This window comes from Sorghum bicolor, chromosome 7, assembly GCF_000003195.3.
Source record: "Sorghum bicolor cultivar BTx623 chromosome 7, Sorghum_bicolor_NCBIv3, whole genome shotgun sequence".
In the NCBI taxonomy this organism is placed as follows: domain Eukaryota; kingdom Viridiplantae; phylum Streptophyta; class Magnoliopsida; order Poales; family Poaceae; genus Sorghum; species Sorghum bicolor.
In genome coordinates this window covers 8,191,648-8,218,376 of record NC_012876.2, presented here as the reverse complement: position 1 = coordinate 8,218,376, position 26,729 = coordinate 8,191,648, and the positions used below count along the sequence as shown (strand labels likewise).

The window sequence follows — 26,729 nt, the reverse complement described above, 5'->3', positions numbered from 1 at the left end:
ATAAGGCCAAATCATTTCTTTTAATTGGAAGCAAGAAAGAACAAGGTTCAAGCATGATCTTGGTGGCCCAAGGGCGGTCACCCAATCTCAAAGTTAAGTTGCCATGCCCAAGTTCATGAAATTCTCCCTCATTTTCATAGATGACTAAATCTCTAATCCCTAGTTTCACCTTGCAATTAGATGCTAAATCTCTAGCTTTTACAAGCGCAACACATCACCTAAACACCCCTAGAGACCTTGCAATGATATTCATCTTATCATTGTCATATTGAGGCATTAGCCAGAAGTGACGTTCATCCTATCACTACCGATTAAGGAGCTAAACCTGATAGTGATATCATTCTGAGTGGTAGATAAACTCCATCATCACTACCTATTATCCTCTGTTAGATCCATTCTCAGCACACATTAATTGTCAAGTTTAGAGAAATAGTATTTTTCTGTATTAAAGAGAAATATATAGTACCATCACACGCTAGACTTAATGTAAGCCTTCACACCTAGCCATTATATGATCCGCGCCATATGAATCACTGCACATACTTCTCTTGTATTCTCCTTGAGGAATTCGCATATTGTCTGGGCATCAGCGAGAGCTTCATTACAATCAAGAAAAGTGTCCTAATCGATCGATGTTGGCTGTAGGGGAGTGGCATGATTCTTACTCCCACCTTTCCCCAATAAATCAATTTTTAAAATTGTCCGAAGTCAAATACATTTAAATTTAATCAAATTTATAGAAAAAAACAGCAATATTTATGACACTAAATTGATATAACTAGATATGCTATGAAATATATTTTTCATAGTCTACTTGTTTCATGTCATAAATATTGATACTTCTTCTTATAAATTTAGTTGAATTTAAGAAAGTTTGACTTAAGAAACTGTAAAAGTTTGATTATTTGGAGACAGAGACAGCATTTCTTCCTATTGCAGAAAAGTGGGACGCGCGCAAACATTGAATGAATGAAACATATATATAAACATGCTGAAAATAGCAAGACATCTAGCTTGATCCGCCGGCAGGAGGGGATTGCTTTTCCTTCCAGTTTGCACCACTGTCAATCAAACACAAGTACACATATACATAATCAATCACGCCAATAATCAAGATCCAACCACAGTGACAAATAAACGAAAAAAAAAATAATCACCACAGAGAACGAATCTGTTGCTTACCTAAACGTCATGACGGTGGCGATAAGAGTGCTGAGGAGAAGGCAGATGAGCACGACATCCAGGTACTTGGTTGGCAGATTCAGTGCCGGATTCCTCACAGTCGATGCCAGCATCAGATAGATCCCAAGAATGATGGTGAGGAAGAACAGGAGCCCAACAGCCCCTGGCGCTATCTCGTCGTTGTCCTTCCCAGCAACAGTAATGAAATGCCTGACCACCGTCATGATCGCGCTGACGAAGCTGCTCCAGTTGAGGATCAGCGACGACAGCTCGAAGATGCTGTCCAGCTCCTTGCTCGCAGCCTTGCTCCTCTCATCGGCGCTCTGCGGCGTTGCGTCCGGCCCCGGCGGCTTGGGCGGCCATAGCTTCTGCAGGAGGTGGGAGGCGAAGACGACGAGCGGGAGGAAGAGGATGGCGTAGGCGTGGTCCATGTCGAACGCGATGAAGATGAGGTACGTCATGAGGAGCAGGTGGAGGGATGAGAAGTAGACCAGGGCGCTGCCCAGCTTCGCCTTCGTCTTGAGCGACAGGAGGTCGGCGCAGACGGCGAGGAAGAAGGGGGCGATGGCCATCTTGAAGGCCGTGTTGGTTGATGCGTTGGCCGCGTATCCGATGAACGTGCAGACGGCGAAACCCAGGGCCTTCTGCGAGTATTTCAGGCAGCGCCCACGCTGTTCCTTATCGTCATCTGGGTTACTATGGACAACGCCGCCGACCTGTTTAATTAATTATCCAAACAACAATAGCAAAGATCGATCAGTTGCTGGGTATGAGTAAAAGCTTGTGAATGAATGAATTAATGAATGAATAAAAGCCTGAGTATGTACGTACTTGTTGACAGAAAAATTAAGCAAGGAAATATTGACTCAACAAATCAATGACTCGAGGTGCCAAGAACGAATGAATGTATTGAAAAGTGTTAGGAGGGATAATTCAGAGACCATGCATGCTAAGAAAAATGCAATGTGGATATGTTTTAACCTAAAAAGAGTACAACACGTACAAGGTGCAATAGACACATGTTGCTCTATGATCGCCAAGGTAAGGTTTTAACACCATGTTACATGTGGTAGTCTAAATTCCTCATGTCTGGTACTCCACGTACAGCAGCAGGCCAGGAAACAAACCTGAGCGGTTCTCGGTGACGACGCAACGTCCATTACAACCTCAGGCACTGAATTTTTGCTTCCAGACTCGGCAGGCTGTCGGGGAGGTAGCGGAGGCTGTACCTGCAATGAAAAGGAAGGGGTCAACTCCTAGCTGCTGAACTGCGCATTCGCCGCACCTGCTTATTAGGGGATAAAAATGGGCTAGATATTTTTCGATATTCGTCGTCCCGAGAGGATCAAAACCCTAAATAGATAATTCGTTTCTAAATCCAAACATTTAACTCCACACCGTATCCAAATACTCAAAAATTGAATTTCTGATATGTATATGAGATTATAAATAACAATACCAGCATATCCTACATGCAGTGGCGGAGGGAAGGGGGGGGGCTGAGGGGGGCCTGGCACCCCCCAACCATTTCATAACTCCTTTAATACACCTCATAGATTAGATGTTTAATTATCTAATTAGCTAGTTAATGATATTATCTGTACTAAGATTTTTATTCTTATTTCATATTACTCTCTAATAGTTTCTTATACAAATAGAATTGTCTAGCTCTTTCTAATATTTTCTTCATATCTTTTATTTTTATTATTGCCTATCAAACATCAGTTTGTCTCCTACCACACACTCTAATTAGCTAGTTAATTGAAAATCGGCGTTTTCCTTGTTTAATCCTTCTGAATTGATCTCCAACAATGGGATATATATTATTTAGCATTAGTCTTCCTATTATCTTTCTTATCTCATATGCTTCTATCAATATTCGTCTAAACTCTAAACGGTCATTTAGCCCGTTGTACTCAACTTTTAAACACTAACAGTGGTATGGTGTTTCTGTTTAACCTTCTATTTAAATGACCATTTTACCTGTTTAAGTGATCGTTTTGTCTAAGACTAAATGATATGTAGTAAATGATTGTTTGTCATTTGATGTTAGGATCTAGTACTAATTAATTTTGCCCCCGTTTAACTACTTGTTTTTATTGTGATTCTTTTCCTGGGCAAAGAAATAGAATGATCAGGTGAAGGTTAGATGCCTAAGGCTAGTTAAATTTCTGTTTTTTTGGTTTTTCTGCTTTTTTTACATCGCAACGCAAACGGTTTATTTTGGTGCTATGTACACCTTTTTCATGTAATATTTTGACACATATGCATGATTGTTCTTGGTTTGCACGCCCCCCCCCCCCCCCCCCCATGCTCCGCCCCTGCCTACATGATATTATCCCATCCAGTTTCATCCCACATGTTCTTTCTAATAATGTTCTTTCTAATAACTGAACTACAACTTGTATTATTAGTCAGTTCATCGAAGATTTACGGGGCCTAACTGCAATAATGCTGCAGTTGTACAAATATAACATGCCTCGTATCCTTTTTCTATAAATTTCTTTTGTACGAAGGGAATATTTTAATAATAGGTCCAAGTAATATGGAATTTCCATTGTGTATCAAATTCTGAATAAGCCCGAGTAATGTGTCAATGACAGTGTTGCAAACTGTGGAAGGGAAATCAATAGTATACCAAACTTTGAGGCATTCCCTGTTTCCATTATGCAGATGACGAAAATACTACAGTTTGAGAGTAGTTCAGAAAGCAAAAGGCGCAACCAAATGAAAATGAATACACCTTTATTTCTAAATTATAAGATGTTTTAACTTTTCTAGTAAAAATGTATTTAGAAAAGTCAAAACATCTTATAATTTTAAATGAAGGGATCGGAGAAGTCTATAGTCTTCCAGTCAATTAATTGTTGGATCAATATGAAATTAACCTTTTGACAAATAATACTTAGCTTAATATCTTTTTTTCTATGTCCTGGTTGATGAATTCAGAAAAGATTATTATTTTTCTTGATTTAAGTTACTCCATCCTGAAATGCTAAGCATATTTTGATCAGGAAAAGACATATAAAATAGATATTTTGACACTTTATTTGTCTCGTAATATCATCTTATGCACTTTTAATACAAATATACTAATCAAAAACGTTTATGGACTAAACTTGTATATAACTAGTAGACTACCCCGCGCGTTGCTGCAGGATTACGTGGTATGATGATGGGGACAATAAAATTCTTGCGTGGCTTACTGATATGGACATTACAGTTGCATGTTGAGATGAACAGCTAGTGGGGTTTTGCTTAGTGGATATTAATTGTATGTGATAGTGCATTGCCTAGTTGGATAGCTTGCATGTTGAGAAAAATAGTTAGTGGAGTTTTGATTTATAAGAGTATAAGAGTATTTTAATTGTATGTGATAGTGCATTGTCTAGTTGGACAACTTGTATGTTGAGATAAATAGCTAGTGGGGTTTTGCTTAATAGATATTAATTATATGTGACAGTGCATTGCCTAGTTAGATAGCTTGCATGTTGAGAGAAATAGTTAGTGGGGTTTTGCTTTATAAAAGTATAAGATTTGACTAACTATTAGTCAAAGTTTGTGAAGTTTTACTTTTCTCTATACATAAAAAATATACTTATATGTTATCCGAGGGAGTTGATCCGAGTGTTTTGTCACACATTAGAATGCAAACCACTTCTAGATCATGAGATTGTGAAATTTGATGCTTCTTGGGCATCAAAACTACACAATAGTTAGTGGGGTATGCTTGTAGTACCCATGATTTACACACACAAGAGAACTACCAATGGTTTTGTTTATAGGTTTTTAATAGGAACCACACCACTTACAGCAGTTGGAGCGTCCTGTGCGTGTACGAGTTGGTGTGCGTTTGGTAGTCTTTCCTATTTGAAAAAAATAATAGTTTCTTACCTACCATTATTTTTTTCAATCTATGTGCCACTGACCCAATGTTAGTGACATGTCATTGTCACACCGGTAGAGTAGATAAGGGATTGCAATTTCCATCAATATGAAACAAGGAATTGTTAAAGAAATAAAGTTTAGAGAAAGGGTCACGGGCAGATCAGGGATCTGAACAACCCATGCTCTGCTATGTACATTGCCGTACACCAGACTAACCTGAGCAGGGGACCTTCGCTGTGGACTGTTCAACCAGGGCCCTGTGTTCACCTTGCTGACATCTACCTCACGTGTCCTTCGCTGTGGACTTCTCAACCTGATCTCTGCCTCACGTGCCGCCATCCGTGACGACTGATCATCACTTCGAGGCTCTTGGGGAGGGTACAGAGGCTCCATTTCCTGACATCAAAAGGAGGGCTGTCATTAGGCATCAAACATGGTTTAATAAAGTCATCATTTAGTTTGCTTGGGAGGGGCAAAATGGTTTTTTTTTTCAGATCAAACAACAAAATTAATTAACAGATTTTGACGAAAATGGCAATGTGGATAGTGTGAATTATTCCGATGACAGTGAGTGAAGTTCGAAAATTTTGATGGTAGTGAGAGAAGAGGTAAAATTTCCAATGGCACTAAGGGAATAGGATCAAAAAAATATTTATATATAGGAAGAATTGTTTGTATTCCCTGGTTCCGCTACCTAGGTGGCATATCAAAGATGAAACAATTATACTTAGGAGTAAAACAAATCATTATTACATATAAGGATGAAGTCCATTTGTGGCCCCTAAACTCCTGTGTCTTGTATTTGTCTAATTTGAACCCCCAAGTAAGAAATCAGATAGCTTTTTGGTACGTTATTAACTATCAAAACAGTTCAACTGTAACTCCGATCCGATTTTGAGTGTTTTCATATGGCTCGAACCCACCTGTCATATCCTACCTCTCTCCCCGCCCCCTCCCTCTCACCTAGCTTTATCTCGTGTCCATCTCCTCCTTCTATCCAATTTCAAAAAAGCTCAAAAAAGTGATGCTGACTCATTATCCACCCGACCACACGTGAGGCTATGGAAGGTTGATGCGGAACTGTGGCCGGGAGGCCCTCTAGGTGATGTTGAAGGTTGTTTGAGGTGCAAGCATGTGGGTAGCATGATTGAGAGCACACCTATGTGCCACCATTGACCGTTGTAGTACATGCACTTTTTGATGGGTCTATGGCAAAAAGGACCCCGAGGAATATCCAAAGCTAGTCCTAAAGTTCAGTGTATTGGCAATCTTGTACACAATATCCTCCATAAATATTAGCAGTGGGTCTGAGACACATGTAAACAACTCATGACAGGTTGTGAGGTCAAAAAAGAATGATTTTGGTTGAAGTTCTAAAGTTTCTCGGTTTAATTTATAGTTGGTGTCGTCAAAATTAGACAAAGGCAAAGTTAAGGGATAAAATGGACTTAGGCCCTATTTTGATCCCATGGCAAAACATTAGTCATGCACTTTTAGCCTATTTTTTTGCAATGAGAATCCAAACAGGTAGGCTAAAAGTCAGAAAATAGTGTGGGCTAAAGTTTTGCCCATTTACTCCTCGAAGGGTGTAAAACTGGGCTAAAACGTCTTGGCAGGTGCACTAGACGCCAGATGCCGCCACCCACCCACCAGCACCGTCTCTTCCTTAATTTATTGAGGGCAAATCAGTTATCGTAGGACATTTTTACCATGCTTCCAAACACTTCAGCATGCCTAATAGTCCATGACAAATAGATTCAAACGGGTCTCTTAACCCTATAAAGTTGTCTAATAACTCTGTTGTGCAGTAAGGTAGATTGTCATGGACTAAACTAGTTTAATCCATTTGTGGTCCCTAAAGTAGTGTTGCACTAAGGCCAGTTTTAATGTAATTTTATCATAATTTCATGGACATTAAATAAACTGATGTGGCACCGTATTAATAAAGTGAGAAATGATAAGAGTTTTATGGGAGCAGAGAGAGTTTCATCCTTATGAAATTCTACTATACTTTTCCAAAATCAAATGTGTTAGAAACTGGAATATATGAAACTCTTCGTTGAGACTTAGGCTAGAAGATTGTTTACTTGCGCCACATGGTGTGCGCTCCAAGCCTGATGAGGCTGAAGCATGCAGCGACCGTGCGAGTGATTACAATGCAAAGCAAGTCGTAGTACTCGGAGACTCTATAAACAACCTAGCTAGCTAGGTGCATGCGTCACTCCCACATGAACCAATTGGTCATATATAGCTGCTCCTTGGTCATTGCTAGTAGCTGATGAGTTGTTGATCCGTGCTGCGAAAAGGGAGTCAGAGCCGTACGTGGCATTATATCCGTCCACTGGTGTCACTAATATTTTTTCTAGACTAGATGTAACTAGCTTGTCCATAAAATCTGTTGCATAGTATATGTATTTGTTGTTATATGCGAAAAGTCTAATCTACATTCACCAACCATTTGATTTATCTACTTATAAAACACGCCACTCCCTCCCACCAAAATACATATAAAAGTTGATTCTTTTTTTTAACCCCCCGGCCTGGGGACCTATTCAATTAGGCCCAATGTTATGTACAGTGCTAATGTTGCAGCAGAGAGCTAGCCAGCCCTTTTGAAAAGACAGATCCAAAATCTCTTTATTCCTTCGTCCTTTGCGCAAGTTGTGTATTGTCTTGACATTTGCAGGGTAATTGTTAACATCAAAACATATATTTGAAAAATATATACTAGCTTAAATATTTATTAGTTAATTAATTTGGATTGGGGTTATGTCATGTCATACTACTTTAATATGGAAACACACATGAAACTCATGAAAGAGAGTATAAAAATATGTTTCTGACATATATATATATATATATATATATATATATATATATATATATATATATATATATATATATATATATATATATATATATATATATATATATATAGTTATGATGAATTCACATACATATGACACTATGATATGAATTACAACGGCTTATATAAAGAAAAGAAATACGGACTTCCATCCGGGCTAGTGAGGTCTCAAACTTTTCTCTTTTAATAAAACATGGGTGAATGGCCCGATCTCAAAAGAAAGATATAAAATACTACTATATTTAAACTTAAAAAGCAGCTTATATAAAGAAAAGAAAAACAGCAAGTTAAAGTTAATAAACTCTATTAGGGTTGAGTTGTTGATCTAGCTAGTCGTTCATGAGGGTTGAGTTGTTCATCCTTGTGCTCTAGGGTTAAGTTTCTAGATGTTCATCAAGATAACGTACAGGTCAAGAATTTGTGTGATGCAAGGTCAGCTAGTGCAGAAAGGATGAAAACGAGGAAAACAAAGATGATCAAAGGTACGGTGGAAGGGAAGGGAAGGGAAGCAGATATTTCACCGTCGTCGTCGTCGCCGCCGTCGTCTTGTTGGGGCGAGCGGTGAAGACCACCATGGACACGGCCTTCAACCATCGCCACCCCCGATCCCTTCTCATCATCTCAAGCTCGTCGTCGCCGCCACCGCCCGATCCCTTCTGATCTGCATGACGATGCTGCGCTCGACGATCCCATGAGTCGTCGTCTAGCTGATCTGCTGCAGGCACCACGACCAAATCCTCCGTGGTGGCCGGTCGCTGGAGCCGTTGCCAGCGCTGCGTAGATCGCTGCTCCTCCGCCGTTTCCATTATCCGTGCTTGCTAGCTGATCCTTGAAGAAGCTCAACAATTCCAGTTGGAGGCATGCATGTACTACGTGCTTATATTTTTGATTCGGATGTGTGGGCCGGGTGGAGGTTGATGGAGCTAGCTAGCACCTATATGTATATATATCGCTTTCGTTTTGTTGTTAGTATTAATGAATCGCAGCACCGGCCTTGCATTGCAGCCGTACCACCACGATTTCTTCGTCTCCTACAGCTAGCCAACCAATGGCGATCGAGGTGATGAGCAGAGTTGTTGGAAACTGGAAGGACGTCGTCGTCGTCATCACGGGGGGGACACGGTAACAACTAACCGGCTTGTGTGGCAAACCGGCAATGGCTGCTGTCCTGCTAGCGCTGTCATGCATGACGAACGCCTCGTGCTTTTAATTCGTCTCTCTCAGATCATATCCGATTCAGACTCGTAATTGATTAAGTCATATATATAATACATATAATGCCAAAAGGTTGGACAAGCAAATATGTTATATATATATATATATATATATAGTTGTTTTGCTCCTGTGGTCCTCTTCAAAATATACAGGTATATGCAAAGCAGACAAGGGAAAGCCGAAGGAAACAGTCAGCGCGCGGCAGCTGGTGCCGGCCGCACCGCATGCTGATCAGGTAGGAATAGGGTAAAAGTAGGAAGGAAAAGAGCCAGTGGCTCATCGCATCTGTGGCGCCAATTGACCTCCACAATCTTCATTCAGTGATGCTTTGTTCAGGTTTCCAACATATATACCGTTCCAAATTATAAGACATTACAAAAATCTTAGAAAGTTAAAATATCTCAAGTTTGACTAAAATTATAAAAAAAATTATAAAAATTTTTATGATATCAAATAGATATATATTATGAAATATAATTAATAAAGAATCTAATGATATTTAGTTGGTATAATAAATATTATTATCTTATCATATAATTTTGGTCAAACTTAAGATTCTTTAACTCGGAATGTCTTTAGGATGGAGCAGGAGTAGTTATGATTTTTTCCAACCGATTTATATCTTATTATAGTATAGCTAATTGAACTTTTCTTTTCTTCCTAAAAATATATATCTCCTTTTCTTTGCGGTGTTCGCCTACACGGCCGTGAGTCCGTGTACACTGTCAAAATCGGTCATAAACGGTCTACACGGCTCGTTGGCAACACGGTTTTGCACGACGAGTTCTGCGAGTAGCAAGACGTTATCTACGCGATAACAGGCGGGAGGATGAATTTTTCAGTCATGCGTTTGTCCGTTTCTATTCCCAAACCCATTACGCCGCCTCAACTTTGAAATCCCGTCGCACACACAGACACACTCCATCTGCCGTAGGTGGAACTTAATCTCTCTTCCCTTACAAACATGTTTATAAATACCTGTAATTGTAGTTCGTTGTCTTGATTATATATAGGCGGAACTTATTGGGCCGTGCCAGCCCCACACGGCACGACCTTCTTATGATTCATGTCGTTTCAGATTATGACCTAGGCACACGAGGTCTTTGCACCGTGCCAGCTCAAACACAACCCTTAGAATATGTTTACTAGTTTTTTTTCTTTATCCACTTCTGACATAACATATTGTATGTACCATTATCTCGAAAATTTTTATTGCTTTAACAATTCATTCAAGATTAAGATGAAAATATATAGCAAGTACTAGAATATTGTATTCTAGCATTATAAATGTGTTTAGCTTTTATTTTTGTGCCGTGCAATCCAAGCACGGGTCTAAATACTCTCTTCATACCTAGATTAGTTGACGTTTAGGACATAATTGTGCTTACCAAGGAGTCATTAATTAGGGGTATTTTTTCCATGTCTGTCCCTATTAAATATAGTTGCGGGTGTATTATTTATGTGAAACAATCATGGTTTAGATGGCTACTGCAGCAACGCTAAGGCTCCTAGCAGTGAAGTCGCTGCCTCGCTGGTGTAAGCATTAATTACGGCCACAGGGGCAAATGCTTCCACAGACCGCATGCAGTGACGTGGGTGACATTCTTTGTGAAAACGGAAGTATCACCCAAAACGACAACTAATATGGGTATGGAGGAAGCACAGGTCGTGTTGTATGCTATAGCCTACCTTCAAATGGCACAGCCTAAGTCCTAGCTCTAGTCTTGATTAACTAGTTTCCTTGCATAACCAATGGACCTTATTCGCTATAACTGCTAACCTTAACAACAAATGAGCACACAATAAGAAGAGTCCTATCTAGCTAGCTGACCCCGGCTTCTATTATAAAAAACAATGGTATATATAGATAAGTAGATGTCTAGATATGCAAAGGAGATGTGTGGGCGCGAAGAGATAAGTACGTTAGGCTTCTTATTAGTGTTGGAATATCTTTATTTAGATTTGAGTCTCTGACATAAGAGCATCTTATTTGAGTCACTTATTTAGGTTTCTTTATTTAACAATTATTTATGCTTAGTAGTGGTAGTCAATACGGACCTACGGTATATTATATGCTCTGCTGCCGTATACATTGATGCAGTCTCTCGTGTAAGTGTTCCAAAGATTAGAATACATGCGTCGTCTCTTTGAAACCAGCAGTACACGTGTTTCTTCTTGAGAGCTGTGCGTGTGTACAAAATAACAGAGTCAACGAGATTTCTAGCTTACATATGATGCCAACTACTCTTGCTATTTATATATTGGACCTGATGTTACTCCTGCCATCAGTCAAATCTAACGGTGTGAGCGAGGGAAGGTTGTAACTTTTGTGATACGTGTAGGTTAATTAAAACAATAAATTTATTCTCGAATTATATTTTTTTTCTCTTAGCCCACTTTCAATTTTGAAGTCAAGACTCTTCTAAAACCAGTATATGAAGTATAGACTTGGCTACATTTGCTCAGTAGGAGACAAATCCACAGCGTCGATGAACAAGAGTACCTATGTAAACAACAAAGATGACTCTGACGACCCCCTCCTCGTCTAGTTTGTTTTCAAAGAGTTAATTAATATAATATTAACAATTAGGCACAAAAATGGAGCCAATGGTTAGTCAGCTATCAGTCAAACCATAGTTTAAAACAGGGGGTATAGGCATTTAGCGGTAAGATTCTCCTAAGGCTAAAACTAAGCTATAGCACTATAGTAGGCTAAAGGAGCAAAATTCAAATACAAAAAGAAGGTCTCAAACCCTTGTTATAGATTTTTTTTGTTTCAAAGAAAAGAAATATCATACATATTCGACAGATGAAGCGGACTCATTAACAACTTAATTTACAGATCAAAAATGAAAAAAACAAGAAAGCACTGCCTTCTGTCCTATAATCTTGTATTTATGGTACTTTTGCCCTAAAGTCTCTTTTGACAAATGTCTGGAACTTCGGATTAAGAATTGGTAGAACATCACTTTCTTAACTAATATTCAAGAGAAAAGGATTCTAGAAGGATTCATAGGGTGAGAAGAACTTTTTTCTCTTGGGCCATGTCCAGTTGCCGAAACAAAAAGTTTTCAACCACTGTAGCACTTTCGTTTGTTTGTGGTAACTATTGTCTAATTATGGACTGACTATGCTCAAAAGATTCATCTCGTGATTTACAGGCAAACTATGTAATTAGTTTTTGTTTTTGACTATATTTAATGCTCCATGCATGTGCCGCAAGATTCGACGTGACGGGGAATCTTAAAAAAATTTTGGTTTTTGGGGTGAACTAAACAAGGCCCTGGATGAAATGGTAAAAGAGAAACTGGAGACACATGTGCAAAAACTTCGTATAGGAATAAACAAGGGAATAAAACAAGTGGCCAAAATAGATACTGAGGATAATCATATATATATCTCCATATCATTTTGCATTTCTAAACAAATATAATTTGTATGGCTATTCGAAGTGGTTCTTTTTCTCTAGGTAAATAAGAACTTGTCATTTTGAATTCTTGGGCTCACGAATTTTTCCATACCTTAAATGATTCAATAAAAGCTTTTTTATTCTTTTAGTTACTGATTTTTTTTTGTTGGATTTCACTCCACCTACACCCATGGTTGGGAACTACTAATTCGTTGGGTCTACAATAATCTTGGATGGGCTCCTGATGACCTAATTTTCACTATAGTACACTATATAAAACAACTATGGAGGTCTATAACATTAGCTATAGCTGGATATTTGTTACCTTGCTTCAAACTAGAAATTATTCTCCTAGGTTTTAGATTGTGTAATAACAATTAATGATAAATGATAATTTAAATATTGGAATAAAAGTTTGTTGAAGGAAAACAAAAATCTATGATGGTGAAAAAAAGTTCTAAACCTTGAAAGAATAAAGGGAGGAAAAATAATAATAATTTCTATATAAATAAATAAATAAATAAAGGGAGGAAAAAATATACACTGGGGAACAAATCATGCTATTTCGGTGATGATCAACAGGCTTTATTCGATTTGGACGTGTACACATGGGCTGAACAAACCAACAAGCGGCGAAAGAGGCCCATATTACTTTAGCCCAAGTAAAACACACACACATTCCGTAGGTGTTCATTTCCTTTCCTGCCTTCTGCTGCCAACAACGGAAACCAAGGAATCCAACGGGCTGCCGTTGCTTTGCTTCTGCCACCGCACCGAGGCAGCAACAGACCAAGAACTCGTGCTCGTCGACGTCGATCAATTCCCCCATTCTCTCGCCTCCCGGTTAGTTCTTCTTCCCTCCCCCTCCATTGCCCGGTCCGTCCGTGCGAGGTTTCTCTTGCGTTGCGTCATCATCTTCGTCTTCTCCTTGGATGTGATTCCGTTTCCACGACGGGCTGTGCCACGAGCCGTTCGCGTTTCTTGGTTCCTCGCGCACGCTGCAGAGTTCTTGGTTCTGGCTTCTGAGGTGTTCGCGCCGGTCGCGGTGTTCCGTGCAGGTGACCTGTTCGAAGAAATGCTCCCGGAAGACGCAGCGGCGCGGGGGAGGACGTCCGGAGGCGGTGACCGCGGCGGCGACCGCCTCAGCGGCCTCCGGGACGAGGTCCTCCTCCGGGTCTTGTCGCACCTCAAGGCGTGGGAGGCGGTGCGCACCTTCGTCTGCGTGCTCTCGCAATGGTGGCGCTACCTGTGGACCTACACGGGCCACCTCGACATCCGCCAGCCCTGCCTCTGCCGCGGCGGCAGCGCCGGCGGCCTCTCCGCCTACCAGCGCAGGGCGCGCGAGAAGGCATTCAACTCGTTCGTCAGGAAACTGCTCCTCCTGCGGCGGCTGCTGGTGCTGCTGATCTCGGTCTGGCTCTGCTGGAACGACGGCGACACCAACACCTGGATCTCCCACGTCGTCAGGCACAAGGCAGAGGAAATCGAGCTCTCCGCCAAGCATCATAATGGGTACCCGACGCCGGAGTACATGAGCTTCATTGTTGATGGCGAAGCCCTTGTAAAACAAGGTGTTGCTGGCGAAGTCTTCATCAAGACTGGCCTCAAGATCTTGAAGCTTATCCATCTCAGTCTGGATGACACCACCCTCACGCAACTCTGTTCAAGGTGCACTTCTCTCGAACAGATTGAGCTCAACGACTGTCTCATAGCCCAGGCCACAAAGATACAGTCCAAACTGCTCAAGCGTTTGACCGTGATCAAGTGCAAAATCCCTAAGGGCCTCCTCTCTGATGATGCTCCAAACCTTGTCTCGCTTCAGTTCAGCAGCAACTTTGGCTATGTTCCGTGGATCCAGAACTTGGGGTTGCTAGCAGCATCCAATGTAAACCAACGGGTAACCCATAAGTATCCTGACTGCTCTGGCCTTGGTTCTTGCAACCTTGAGATCTTGAAGCTCTCTGGTGTCAAGCTGGATGACACCACCCTTGCGCAGCTCTGTTCGAGGTGCACTTCTTTGGAAGGACTAGAGCTCAAGGATTGTTTGGTGGTCGGCAAGGAGATTCGATCCCCCTCACTGAGGTGCTTGACTGTGGTCAGCTGTGAGTTTGCTACTGAATCAGTGGTCCATGCTCCGAACCTTGTCTCGTTATGCTGCACCAGACCATTTCGACATGTTCCTCAGTTCCAGAACATGGAATTTCTAGTCACAGCGAGTATCACACTTGATGACTCTTGCATGCCTAGTGACAGTCAATGGACATTGGAGGATGATGACAAAGATGAATTCGATGATGATGGTGACTTTTTTGCACATTTTAGGGTTAAGGACTTTGATGATAACACTGATAGTGAATCAGATCAGGACGAAGAAGATGAGTCTGACCATGATGGTGCACAACTGCACATTCTAGTGCTGACGGATCAGATGATAATAGTGAATATGAATCCATTCAGGACGAAGAAGATGAGTCTGACTATGATGGTGCCCATTCTGGTGCTGAGGGATCAGATGATGATGATAATGAATATGAACCCACTCTGGACAAAGAAGATGAGTCTGACTATGATGGCACTGAGGATTCTGATGGTAATCATGGTTGTTCTGGACCTGGTGATGACGACGATAGCCATACTGTGGACAATGAAGAGATTCCAGAGGAGTACAACAATGATTGTGGACGAATGTTTGGATGAGATGGTATCCTTTGCAGCCTCTCAAAAGTTAGAACAATGGACCTATTTGCCCATTCAGGAGAGGTACAGCTTAATCTTCTCCTGCTTTATGCATTGCTACTTGTCCAATGTCAACAGTTATGGTTATGCATAAGTGAGACAACATAATAATTAGATGTACAAGAAATTCTGGTTGTTTAGATCAGTGGTTAAATTTGGACGATGCACTTTTGTGTACTATCTGCAGGTGCTGCTCATGTGGGAATCGATGTCGTGTACTGATTTCAGGAACCTGAAGACTCTCTCCCTTGGTGAATCGTGTATAACTCCTGACCTTGATGTACTAGCAGCCATACTTCAGCGCTCACCAAACTTAGAGAACCTTTCTATTCACCTCGACATGGTGCGTATAGAACTATAAATTCACAAGCCCAATGAATGTTTGTTCAGAGTTTTAAGCACATGCTCAATCCCTAAAATAAGTCTGTTGTTTTGCATTAGGCCAATAAGGTCAGAGTGGGCTTCAGGCCAAGGGAAAATTCATTTGCATGCACTAATCTAAAGAAGGTGGAGATCACATGTTGTAAGCATGATATTGTTGGCAAGTTGTTAGAGTTCTTCGATGTGAATAGCATACCACGTGAGAAGATTTCATTCCATTGGACTGCCTGCAATTGTGATGTCAATAGAGGAGGTACAGGCTCGCAGGCAAAGTGCAAGGCACAAACTGAAGCTGAGAAGATACCAGCAAAGCAGAATAAGGCAGGGAAGTGAGGAAGCCCCAGCGGATGAGGGTACACTGATGTGATACCACGATCGTGTTGGTGAAGACAGTGAGTTGGGCCAGCTTGTTGCTTGCTTAGTTTAGATTTTATTCTGAATGGAAGAATGTGGCAGAAATGTGATACATTTTCCTGTGGTACATCAACATTTCAGTGTAGTTATGAGTGTACATGTGTCCTTTGGATCGTATTGAAAGGGTTCATATAAAACTCAGATGTACAGTGATTTAGAACTAAAGCTCCAGACGTCCTGTGTTAAGGAGTAATGCTTACTGAATATATCTGGTCATGGAATTCACCTGGGTTTCTGCGTTCTGTCATGATTGTTTCTCATTGTGTGTGATGACGGATGAGTGAGGCAACTGAGGGTGGATGCGGTTTATATTTCTACTCGACAGTTGTAATTAATTTTGATTCGCTCTCTCCCTTTTTAAAACTTATGTTTCTGAATTTCTGATTTTCCTGTAACTGTATAATCTAAATGGCTACTGTTGTAAGAAAGGGAAAATACAGTAAAACAAGTCCATCTTTCCTTTTTCCTCTCTTTATTATGCAGTGCTGATATATGGAGTCGACAACCCTTTCGAACTGCAAGCCTTATCAACGCCATCTGTTGCAAAAAAATTTCATGATCAGTTAATTAGTGAGGACACCTATTTGGTCCGTAAAACAATCCTTGTTTAAGTCAAGCTCTAAAGTACCAGTTTGGGGTGTGCAGTTGTTCTTTTTTTTTAATCCCTCACTTAAAGGTTATATATATCTTGAGTTGATTTGTGCTTGTGTAGTGGAGCTTTGTTGCTAGATACTTTGGAGTGAGGAGACCAATTAGCCCTGGCAGTGAGCAGAGGCCTATTTCTATTGCCAGATTTTATTCAGTTATGAGGTGTTTCAGGTAAGTAATAAGAAGACACTATAAAAGAGGTAGTAAAAATAATTAAGGAGGTATATTGTGGAATTAACATGTGCTGTAGTCTGTAGATATATAATGTAGAGGTTAATATATGTGGAGGCAGGCCATATATATATAAGACGATCTGCTTCGAGGGGCCACCCGTTCCCCCATTTTGCCGTTAGTCAGTTTCCCTTCCCTCCCTTCCCCAGCGGGACCAAGGCATAGCAGCAAGAACCCGCCCGGCGCCCGTCACAGGTCCAGCGAGTCCCCTCCAGGCCTCCATCTCTTGTTCTGGTCAGTTCTTCGTTCCTCCCCTCCATTGCTGATTCGTGCGACATTTTCTTGCGGGCTCATGCATGTGAATCTGTTGTTGATGGAATCCCGTCCATGGTTTCTTGCCCGCTGCGAAGTTCTTGATTCCGAGGTGTTCATGCCGGCCGTTGTGTCCGTGCAGGCAACCCGTTCGACAGAATGCCCCCAGAAGACGCGGCAGCGCAGGGGACGCCCGGAGGCGGTGGCGGTGGCGGTGACCGCCTCAGCCGCCTACCGGACAAGATCCTGCTCCGGGTCATGTCGCACCTCAAGGCGTGGGAGGCGGTGCGCACGTGCGTGCTCTCCAAGAGGTGGCGCCACCTGTGGGCCTCCATGAACCGCCTCGACATCCGCCAGCCGTGCCCCTGCGACGACGGCGACATCGGCGCCGACGACCATCCCCGGACGACGGTGTTCGCCGAATTCGTCAAGAACCTGCTGCACCGGCGGCGGCAGCTGGTGCCGCTGGACTCGCTCCGCCTCTGCTGGAGCCACGAGGATGGTGACGGGGACGCCAACCTCTGGATCGCCTACGCCGTCAGGCACGGCGCGGAGGAGATCGAGCTCTCCGGGGAGCATCACGCGGTGTACCCGTCGCCAGAGTACACGAGCTTCGTTATTGCTGGCTATGACTTCATCAAGACTCGCCTCAGGATCCTGAAGTTTATCCATGTCCGGCTGGATGGCACCACCCTCACGCAGCTCAGCGCTAGGTGCACTTGTTTGGAAGAGATAGAGCTCACGGATTGTCAAATACCTGAGGCCAGCGAGATTCGGACCACCAAGCTGAAGCGTTTGGCCATGATCAAGTGCAAAATCCCTACGGGCATCCTCTCTGTTTATGCCCCAAACCTTGTCTCGCTGCAGTTCAGCAGCAACTTTGGCTATGTTCCGTGGATCCAGAACTTGGGGTTGCTAGCAGCATCCAATGTAAACCAATGGGTAACGCATAAGTACCCTGACTGCTCTGGTCCCGGTTCTTGCAACCTTAAGATCTTGAAGCTCTCTCGTGTCAAGCTGGATGACACCACCCTCGCGCAGCTCTGTTCGAGGTGTACTTCTTTGGAAGGACTAGAGCTCAAGGATTGTTCAGTAGAGGGCAGGCAGATTGGATCCATCTCACTCAAGTATTTGACTATGATCAGCTGCAAATTCTCTATTGGATTCAGGGTTCATGCTCCAAACCTTGTCTTGCTGCGCTGCATCAAGCCTTTTCAGCACTTCCCTCAGATCCAGAAAATGGAATTCCTAGTCACAGCAGCTATTGTTCTTGATGACTCTTGCTTGCTTTCTGATTGTCAATGGCCACAGAAGGAGGATGACTCAGATGACAGCAACAATGAATCTGATGGTGACTCTGGTGATAGCAAAAACAACGAATCTGATGGTAGTAGTATCTACTATGATTCTGATCGTGATCGGTCCACACCAAGTGATGAGGACGATGACTGTACTCTGAGTTATAGTGTGATTGCAGAGGACCGATACAGAGAATCCAAGTATTTGATTTATGGTCATCAACGCAGAGGAGATGAACCTGTGAAAAGTTGCGATGGAGAGTATGGGAGCAAGATTTCTAGTGAATTTGGTGGTGTTGGTATGCTTTGCAGCCTCTCACATGTTAAAACAATGGACCTGTTAGCTCATCCAGGAGAGGTACACTTCAGTCACCTTGCTGATACTAGTACCTTTTAGTTTTATAAGCTTTTGTGCACTGTGGACGTTTCTTTTCTCAACACTTTGCAAAGTGATGGCTATGATGGGAAGGGGCTAAGAGAGTAACTAGATCATTCTTTTGATAAATTTATGTAGAATATAATTTAAATGTTTAAATCGACTATTAAATGATTAGGTCAATATTCTGAAGTTCAGAAATTTACAACATTGGTAATATTTGCAGGTCTAAGATAGCGTATTGGTCTCCATTCAATCAGAATACCTTCAGCGGGTCCCTATTGTACTTTTATGATGGAAATGTTATAACGTTCTTCACTGACAATTCAGGGACTGTGAGATATTTACCGTTAATGTGAATAAATTTAGCTACATGAAAAAGTTTATTGTCTTTAATATGTTTCCTATCCTACTGAACCTAATGTAGTAGTGCAATTGCTCAATGTCAGAAAAAGTTTCAATCACTACCATTGCTACTGAACTTTGATCCTAACTTATAGTTTGATGTCCTAAAGTGTACAGACCCTAGAATTAAGATTTAATTAATATTTTGTATGGAAACTGTTTGTTTGGATTTCGCCAGAATATGTTTTTTCATTTTAAGGGAGAACTGTCTTAAACACTGCAGAATTGACTTGAGGTAGAACAAAAATATAATAACTTGCAACCTTCCATATCAACAGAATTATAGATTGTCATTATGGAATGTTCATTTCTGGTTCATTTGTGAACCTGGTGCTAAAAGGGATATAACTTCCACCGTAATATAGTGTTGGTCCATTATGATTATTGATTACAATGTTGTGCTTTTCAATTATGCTGTGTTGAATTATCACTGTATAATGTTGTAGTCCATTTAGCTAATGGCTATGGTTGAAAAGCACATTGATGACAGAATTATTTCTAATACAAAATGTGCAGGTGCTGCTGACGAGGGAATTGAAATTTAGCACTGAATTCAAAAACCTGAAAATTCTGTCCCTCGGTGAATGGTGTATAACTCCTGGCTTTGATGAATTAGCATCCATACTTGGGCACTCACCAAACTTAGAGAAGCTTTTTCTTCACCTTGACATGGTGTGTATAAATTCACATAAATGTGTGTTCATAGTGTTTTAAGTGCGTGATCCCTGCCTAAAATCATGTTATTATTTTGCTTTGCATAGGCATATAACAAAAGATTGGGATTCCTTAGAATTACAAGGTCGTTCGTGTGCACCAAGCTGAAGATGGTGAAGATCACATGCTGTAAGCGTGATGTGATGGTCCATAGATTGGCAGAATTCTTCAGTCAGAATAGCATACCACCTGAGATGATTTTTGTCCATCGGACTGCCTGCTCTGGATGTCAGGGAAGGAAGGCTCCAGGTGAAGCGCAAGGCGCAAAGCGAAGCTGAAAAGAGATAAGCAAAGAAGATGAATGCAGGAAACTGAGGAAGCCCACATGATGAGGTTTCCGTTGATGTCAAAACTGTAATTGTGTTGGTGAAGTACAATATGAGTTGGGGCAGCTTTTGTAGCTGTCAGAGATAAGCAAAGAAGATGAATGCAGGAAACTGAGGAAGCCCCACATGATGAGGTTTTCGTTGATGTCAAAACTGTAATTGTGTTGGTGAAGTACAATATGAGTTGAGGCAGCTTTGTAGCTGTCAGAGATAAGCAAATAAGATGAATGCAGGAAACTGAGGAAGCCCCACATGATGAGGTTTTCGTTGATGTCAAAACTGTAATTGTGTTGGTGAAGTACAATATGAGTTGGGGCAGCTTTGTAGCTGTCAGTGAGTCACTGAGTTGCATAGTCTAGATTGTATTCTGAACTCAAAAGGTAGGCGTACTTGCTAGGCATTAATCCTTTGTGGTTCATAACTTCTCAGTATAGGTTTGACTGTACATGTGTTCACTAGGTTGTGTGGAAAAGGTTGACCGAAAACTTAGAATGCATAGAGACCTAGAACAGAAGCTCCTGATGTCATCTGCTGAGGAGCGATACACATGCAGAAAGTCATACTGAATAAATCTGATCTCCGAATTCGGCCTAACCATCTTTGCTTAAAGTTGGTGATGGTATTCGTGTGACTCGTGTGATAATTGAGGCTCTGAGGCACATGGCGAATGCTGTTTTTCACTTTATGCTGGCATTCCCATTCCTTCGTTCTTCACACTCTCTCTCCTATGTAAAGATCTGTGATCAATTTTAGGAATATGTCCGTGACTTTCTGATGCAATCCCAATCATAAAGACAGAACACCTTGTGACACAATATTATTATATATACATATGAAAGAGAGAGAGAGGTGGGCTGCAATTATATAGTCATCCTATGCAAAGAAAGTGAAGCATGTATTAATGATGAAATATGTCCTGCTACTAGCCAACTACTATATGTGTAGTGTGATAGATGAGCTACAAATATAGCCAGTTGTAAAATTGTATTATTATTCATGTAGTGTTATTCCGAACCATAGAAAATTCTCTCCATTTCAGAATGGAAATTCTAACACGCGATCCCTCATGTTGGAGTGCGACCGCGTGACCCCTCGTAGCGCCTGCTCCCACACAGCACCGCCCCCACACTCCAACACCCTCCTCCCTGACGTGGCTCTTCCCCCCTCCGCGAGGTCCCCGGCGACCGCGCGCCCACTCCTGAAGACAACGGCGACGGTGGAGACGATGTCAGCAGCAGCGGTGGCTCCAACGAGGTAGGTCGGCTTCTCTTCCTCCTCTTGGATTTGAGCCCACCGAAGATAAAGACGGCGGTGGCGGTGGCTATGGTTTCGACGAGCTTATCCCCCTCTTTCATCTCCAACTCCGACGGCTATAAAAGGGGCCGGCCGGGGAGAGGTAGGCAGACCAAGGGGATCAGAGTCCCTGGCGGTGGTAGCGACGGCCGGACCAAGTCGGGACGGGGGAGTTTCACCAGAGTTGGAGAAGATGGCGGCGGGCAAGCTCGACGGAGTTAGAGAAGATGGTGGCAGTAGGGAGAGGGAGGGGAAAAAGGCGGCTGCCACGGTCACTAGGATTTGCCGGATCACTGGCAAACCCTATCGCCCGTGGCAGGGCGGTGGTAGGCAGCGGGGGTGAGTACGATAAGGAACGACGGTGAGGGCGGGGTCGAGGACGATGCAGAGAGGGAGGGGCATGACAAGGGTTGAAGATGGGTCACATGCTCCCTCAGCGTATGACCTGTCACGCGATAATTGTGTTCTTGTAGAACTGTCGCGTGCTCCCTCAGCGCGTGAGTCGTCGGACGATAATTGTGTCCTTTTAGAACTATCGCGTGCTTCCTTAGCGCGTGGTCCGTCGCGCGATAACTGTGTCATTTTAGAACTGTCGTTGCTCTCTCAGCGCGTGACCCTTCGCGTGATAACTATGTCCTTTGTTGAACTGTCGCATGCTCCCTCAGCGCATGACCCGTCAGGCGATAATTGTGTCCTTGTAGAACTATCGCGTGCTCCCTCACAGCGCGTGACCGTCTCGCGATAACTGTGTGCTTTTAGAACAGTACTGTGCTCCCGCAGCGCATGACCCGTCAGGTGATAACTGTGTCTTTTTTAGAACTATCGCGTGTTCCCTCTGCGCGTGACCCATCACGCGATAGTTGTGTCCTTTTAGAACTATCGCGTGCTCCCTCAACGCGTGATTGGTCGTGTGATAACTGTGTTCTTTTAGAACTATTGCGTGCTCCCTCAGCACGTGACTAATCGCGCGATAACTGTGTCCTTTTAGAACCGTCGTGTGCTCTTCCAGCGCGTGACTCATCACACGATAACTGTGTCCTTTTAGAACTGTCGCTTGCTCCCTTAATGCGTGACCCATCACACAATAACTATGTCATTTTAGAACTAATAAGGAAATGAGACATTGCAACCTGAAGGGGCAACCCCAAATTCTAAACCAAAACCTCCGACCTGTTTTTTTTATCCAACACACAACATTTGGATTTCATATTAGTATTTTCTATTTTTTTATTTTTATCAAGACAATCCCCGATTTTATTTGTCAATTATCTTCCTCTTACTAGTCTAACTAACAATAAATAAATAAACACAGAGTTTTTTTTAAATTTGGGCGTAATTTTATTTTATTTTTTATTTAATAACTAAAGAATTGGCGCAATTTTGATTTTGATGAAGAGGCAAGAGTCGGGTCAACCGCTTGTAATGGCGTCGGCTTCGTGGGCCATAGATGGGCCGTGCAGCGTGGGCTGAAGAAAACCGCATTAAAACATCAGACCAAACCCCCCGTCTCCTGTCTCCTCCCATTTCGAGCCTCACTGACTCGATCCTCATTTCTTCACGGAAACCGATGATCGGCGGAACTGCCCCTGCCACCGCCACTCGCCGCCGCCGCCTGCTGTGAAAGATCAAGGATTCGCCGCCGTCGCAGCCGATCTTCTCGTAAGTGTTCCCTCCCTTCTGCCCTCTAAGCAGTCCCTGCAAGAATCCGCCGGCGAAAGCTCTGATTTTTTTTTTCTTGTGCCTGGTGATCTCGTCCTTGTCAGAAGTGCAGGCTACCTGTATTCTTCGACGAGATGCCCCCGAAGGTCATCAAACGGTGGGTGCCGGTCAACCGGCCGGGGGAAGGTTCGTCGTCCTCTGGAGGAGGAGGAGGAGGAGGAGGAGGTGGTGGGGGAAGGGGAAGGGAAGTCGACCCCGCCGCCGACCGCCTCAGCGCGCTGCCCGACGGGCTCCTCCACCACGTCATGTCGTTCATGAAGGCGCGGGACGTGGCGCGCACGTGCGTGCTCTCGCGGCGGTGGCGCGACCTGTGGGCCTCCGCGCCCTGCGTGGATGTCCGTGTGGCGAGGTACAGGGACCCGCCCCAGGACTTCGCCAAGTTCGTGTACCGCCTGCTGCTTGCTAGGGAGGCCCTTGCGCCGATCGACACTCTCCGGCTGCGGTCGCCCCGTCAGGAGGACTACGATGATTTCGACAATTCTGATGTTAAGATGTGGATCCGCCATGCAATCAGACGGAATGCTCGCGTTATTCAGCTAACCGGTCACCCCAATTCGTTTGCGGAGCTGGATCATGTGGACTTCGTCTCTCGCCACCTCAAAATCTTGAAACTGGCCTATACTGAAGTGCTTGATAGCTTCACCAGGCAGCTGTCGTCTCGGTGCCCTTGTTTGGAGGAACTAGAGCTCAAGAACTGCTGGGTAGGGAGCCGCGAGTTTACATCTGTCTCTCTGAAGAGGTTGACCATGGTCAAGTGCACTTTTGCTAACTTCCTCTCTGTTGATGCTCCAAACCTTTTGTTTGTTCAGTGCATCGCGCCACAGTCTTGGGTCCCTGTGTTCAAGAACTTTGGGGTGCTGGTAACAGGTAGTGTCATGCTTGATGACTCTTTATTGAGTAATGAGTTTAAAAAGTACCAAAAGGACGTTGATGAATTTCCTGGGACAAGTGATGAAGATGATGACAACAGTGCATTTGCCACTACATATGTTCCTGATTCTGATGACAGTGATCAAATGTCCAGTGATGATTCTGAATTCTTTGATGATTTTTTTGATGAGCATTATTTACCAGATGATATCAAGGACAATTATGATTATGGAAGTGATATCAATAGTGATAGTGACACCTATGAGTACAGTGAGATTGCAAATGGCTATGAAGATAAGCAGTTTGGGAACCGTGACAATAGACTTGATCGCACTAGGGGCAGCAAAGATCATGGTTGCAGTGCAAAGCATATCATTAATGATTATAAAAAATTAGGTGGCCAAAATGTTCTCAACAGCCTTTCAAGTGCTCGATATCTGGAGCTGTTAGGTCATTCTGGAGAGGTAATTACATTCGACAATTCCGTTGCTTATCTTGTTCGTAATTCCTTAATTCTTTTGTCCAGTGCATTTATTACGCAGTGTCTCTTGTTCTGTTGAATATATTATGAAGTTGAGGGTGTGTTAGTAATCATTCAACATTTTCCTTTCCAAATCATTGCTGATTTTAGGGGTGCATCCAGGCTTTTACACTATCATTGAATTCAAACACTGAAATGATTAGTGCAGCAAACATCAGATGCTTCCAAGTTCTAACCCACCTGAATTGTTGCAAGTTGGAACATCAATCACTTAATCAGAATTTATGATTTTCTCATAGGGATGTGTTTTATCAGTTCAATGTGAGCTGTCTATTTTTATGTTATTGTACTGCATGTTGGCTTTACATATTTTTTACCAGAATAGTGTAAAGTAATTTACTTTTCACTGTCTTCAGTTCTTAGCCCTCAGCCTACAATAATAAAAATTAGAGTTAATAGTTCAGGTCGATAGAGCACTTATAAGTACCTCTGTATTCAAATTAAGTCGATCAGCTAACTGCAGAGAAAAAACTAAGCATGTTATATATAATGGCAATATTATCTCTTTTGAAGCGAATTTGGTGTTTATTTTGCTATATAGGGTTTCTTTCAGTCTATCCTATAAACTCACGTCTGTTTCAGAACAATTTCGACATGTAGTTTCATTCACCAGGTAAAAATGTACACTTTCCAAATGTAATTTTGTCAGCCAAAAACATGGTGGATGACAATTCCTATCTGAAGAATTTTGTGCCTTTCCATGGGTTATTATTATTCATTGTTGTTATAGTTATAAATAACTCACTCCTGTTTAAATATGAAGGTCGTTATGAGGAGAGAATCGTTAAATTGTCCAACTTTTAGCAACCTGAAGACTTTGGCCCTTGGAGAATGGTGTATCAGTACAGCTGCTGATTTTGACATATTACTTCTCTTGCTTCAGCATTCACCTAGTCTGGAGAAGCTTTATCTTCGGCTTGAAATGGTACGTACATGCTTGGTACTTCTCAATGCTGACTCAAAATTTTAGCAGATGATTAATGAAGTTATTTTTTTTTGTTTGTCTTTCAAAAAGAACTGTGACATCCAGAAGGCATTGAGAAGAGGTATAGAACCAAAGGGAGGATCATTTGCTTGCAAACATCTTAGTATGGTGAATATCAGATGCACCAAGGACGATCCAAGAGTCCATATGTTGGCACAGTTGTTTAGGTCTAATGGCCTGCCACTTAAGAAGATTTATGTCCGTCGGAGTGGGAGTTTCTGTGAGTGCCTTGGGTCCATATGTTTTGGTTTGTGCACTATCGTTGTTTTCACTCTTTTGTCATACAACACGTCATTGAAGTTTCTGTTGCAATAGGATTTCTTTTTCTGGCTACTCATGTTTTCTTATCCTATGCTGAACCTTTTCCTTTTTCTGTTCATGTAAATCTTTGCATTCACTAAGTTTCTGTTGTTTTGTGCAGACCTCCGTAACTTGAAGCTGGAGAGGAGCACTGCTCGATTAACTGCGTGAATATGAATCTTGATCCTATTCCTATTAAAAACAGAAATGTGCGATGTGACAAATATGTACTCTTTTCAGTACCTTGTAGAGTTGTAGACCTGTTTCAGCTCTAGTTGATGATTGGAACATCATTTATGCAGAAAACTTGCAAGGCATCTGGTCATAGAATGCATGATTGTCTTGCACATCTCTATCAAGTTGTCTTGTCAGTTGGTATTGTTCGAACAAAATTCGGATTCGAGTATCTTGTGTTAATAATCTGTGGTTTAGTACCTTGGGTTAATCGTCAGCACTGTTTTCTTAACACATCGCATGGGTTTAGTACCATGTGGTTGAGTTTCTGAGTTCCTACTGTGTATGGTAGTGGTAGGGGCATCTATGTTCAACATATTCTCTAATCTGTAAGCATGACAGACCTACAAATATTTCAGTGTTACCGTGCCAGGGAAATCTATAGTGATGGTGTGGTGGAGTGAAGATTGATGCTTATGGTTCCATCCATTGACCATAATGCTGGA

General features: G+C 42.4%; 3 protein-coding genes and 1 pseudogene across 8 annotated transcripts; 3 read left to right on the top strand and 1 right to left on the bottom strand.

Annotated features, from left to right (window-relative positions):
- On the bottom strand, positions 636-9,011 carry LOC110436897 (annotated as a pseudogene).
- Positions 13,279-16,316, top strand: LOC110436935 (F-box/LRR-repeat protein At5g02910-like). The gene is made up of 4 exons (XM_021464689.1): positions 13,279-13,403; positions 13,619-15,320; positions 15,484-15,639; positions 15,738-16,316. The coding sequence occupies exons 2-3, from the start codon at positions 13,636-13,638 to the stop codon at positions 15,530-15,532; spliced, it is 1,734 nt and encodes a 577-aa protein (XP_021320364.1). The 5' UTR covers positions 13,279-13,403; positions 13,619-13,635; the 3' UTR covers positions 15,533-15,639; positions 15,738-16,316.
- On the top strand, positions 17,076-20,678 carry LOC8085036. 3 transcript variants are annotated; one of them, XM_021464523.1, is made up of 5 exons: positions 17,076-17,204; positions 17,365-18,878; positions 19,818-19,973; positions 20,063-20,144; positions 20,249-20,678. In XM_021464523.1, exons 2-5 carry the CDS (start codon positions 17,382-17,384, stop codon positions 20,266-20,268), a joined length of 1,755 nt encoding a protein of 584 aa, XP_021320198.1. In that variant the 5' UTR covers positions 17,076-17,204; positions 17,365-17,381; the 3' UTR covers positions 20,269-20,678. The 3 variants fall into 3 exon arrangements, 2 of the variants coding, with proteins under 2 accessions (XP_021320198.1, XP_021320197.1); XR_002454756.1 differs by having other exon boundaries at positions 19,123-19,973; positions 20,063-20,678; XM_021464522.1 differs by having other exon boundaries at positions 20,063-20,678.
- LOC8071159 (putative F-box/LRR-repeat protein At5g41840) lies at positions 21,238-26,515 on the top strand. Of its 4 annotated transcripts, XM_021464755.1 has the most exons (7): positions 21,239-21,595; positions 23,030-23,293; positions 23,398-24,054; positions 24,163-24,687; positions 25,528-25,689; positions 25,780-25,996; positions 26,171-26,515. In XM_021464755.1, exons 3-7 carry the CDS (start codon positions 23,428-23,430, stop codon positions 26,218-26,220), a joined length of 1,581 nt encoding a protein of 526 aa, XP_021320430.1. In that variant the 5' UTR covers positions 21,239-21,595; positions 23,030-23,293; positions 23,398-23,427; the 3' UTR covers positions 26,221-26,515. The 4 variants fall into 4 exon arrangements, with proteins under 4 accessions (XP_021320429.1, XP_021320430.1, XP_021320428.1 ...); XM_021464754.1 differs by having other exon boundaries at positions 21,238-21,595; positions 23,401-24,687; XM_021464753.1 differs by having other exon boundaries at positions 21,240-21,595; positions 23,398-24,687.

Coding starts and splice junctions, on each gene's coding strand:
- LOC8085036 (XM_021464522.1), top strand. CDS start 17,382: ATGCCCCCAGAAGACGCGGCAGCGCAGGGGACGCCCGGAGGCGGTGGC. Junction 18,879..19,817: donor TGTTAGCTCATCCAGGAGAG/GTACACTTCAGT, acceptor CAAAATGTGCAG/GTGCTGCTGACGAGGGAATT. Junction 19,974..20,062: donor TTTTTCTTCACCTTGACATG/GTGTGTATAAAT, acceptor TGCTTTGCATAG/GCATATAACAAAAGATTGGG.
- LOC8071159 (XM_021464754.1), top strand. CDS start 23,428: ATGCCCCCGAAGGTCATCAAACGGTGGGTGCCGGTCAACCGGCCGGGG. Junction 24,688..25,527: donor TGTTAGGTCATTCTGGAGAG/GTAATTACATTC, acceptor TTAAATATGAAG/GTCGTTATGAGGAGAGAATC. Junction 25,690..25,779: donor TTTATCTTCGGCTTGAAATG/GTACGTACATGC, acceptor TCTTTCAAAAAG/AACTGTGACATCCAGAAGGC.
- LOC110436935 (XM_021464689.1), top strand. CDS start 13,636: ATGCTCCCGGAAGACGCAGCGGCGCGGGGGAGGACGTCCGGAGGCGGT. Junction 15,321..15,483: donor TATTTGCCCATTCAGGAGAG/GTACAGCTTAAT, acceptor TACTATCTGCAG/GTGCTGCTCATGTGGGAATC.